The 326-nt window shown below is 53.1% G+C and overlaps 1 protein-coding gene across 1 annotated transcript in view; it reads right to left on the bottom strand.

The window, feature by feature from the left end:
• LOC119589380 (cubilin-like) overlaps nt 1–326 on the bottom strand; it is a 70,980-nt gene that overhangs the window by 15,649 nt on the left and 55,005 nt on the right. Inside the window, exon 55 of the mRNA XM_037937998.1 lies at nt 86–283. Within this exon, the coding sequence (XP_037793926.1) occupies nt 86–283 (198 nt within the window). The remainder of the gene's footprint in view (nt 1–85; nt 284–326) is intronic.

Genomic DNA, 326 nt, shown 5'->3' with positions numbered 1-326 from the left:
TTCTAGACCCCCTTGGAAATTCACTGTCCCTCGGGGTTCGAACCCAACCCCTTTTACGAATCCACAATATCGAAAAGAGACTCACCTTCAATGGTGTAATTCAGGATGAAACCTGAGTAGGTTACAGAGAAATCGGTCGAGAAGGTGATTGTCGTTTGGCCCTTCGTGGCGAGGCTTCCCGGGCTGTCGGTTCCGCAGTAGGGGCCTAGGGTCCTCTGCCGCCTCCGCCAGTGCATCGTCTCGTCCGAGATCGTCATCGAGTCGTATCCACAGCTGTAGGAACCTGTGGTAGCAGTCGTGTGAATTATTCGTGTGTTTTGTCCCCT

This window comes from Penaeus monodon, chromosome 25 (genome assembly GCF_015228065.2).
Source record: "Penaeus monodon isolate SGIC_2016 chromosome 25, NSTDA_Pmon_1, whole genome shotgun sequence".
NCBI classification, from domain to species: domain Eukaryota; kingdom Metazoa; phylum Arthropoda; class Malacostraca; order Decapoda; family Penaeidae; genus Penaeus; species Penaeus monodon.
Note: the sequence above shows the minus strand (reverse complement) of the source record. Positions and strands in the feature narration are given on the sequence as shown.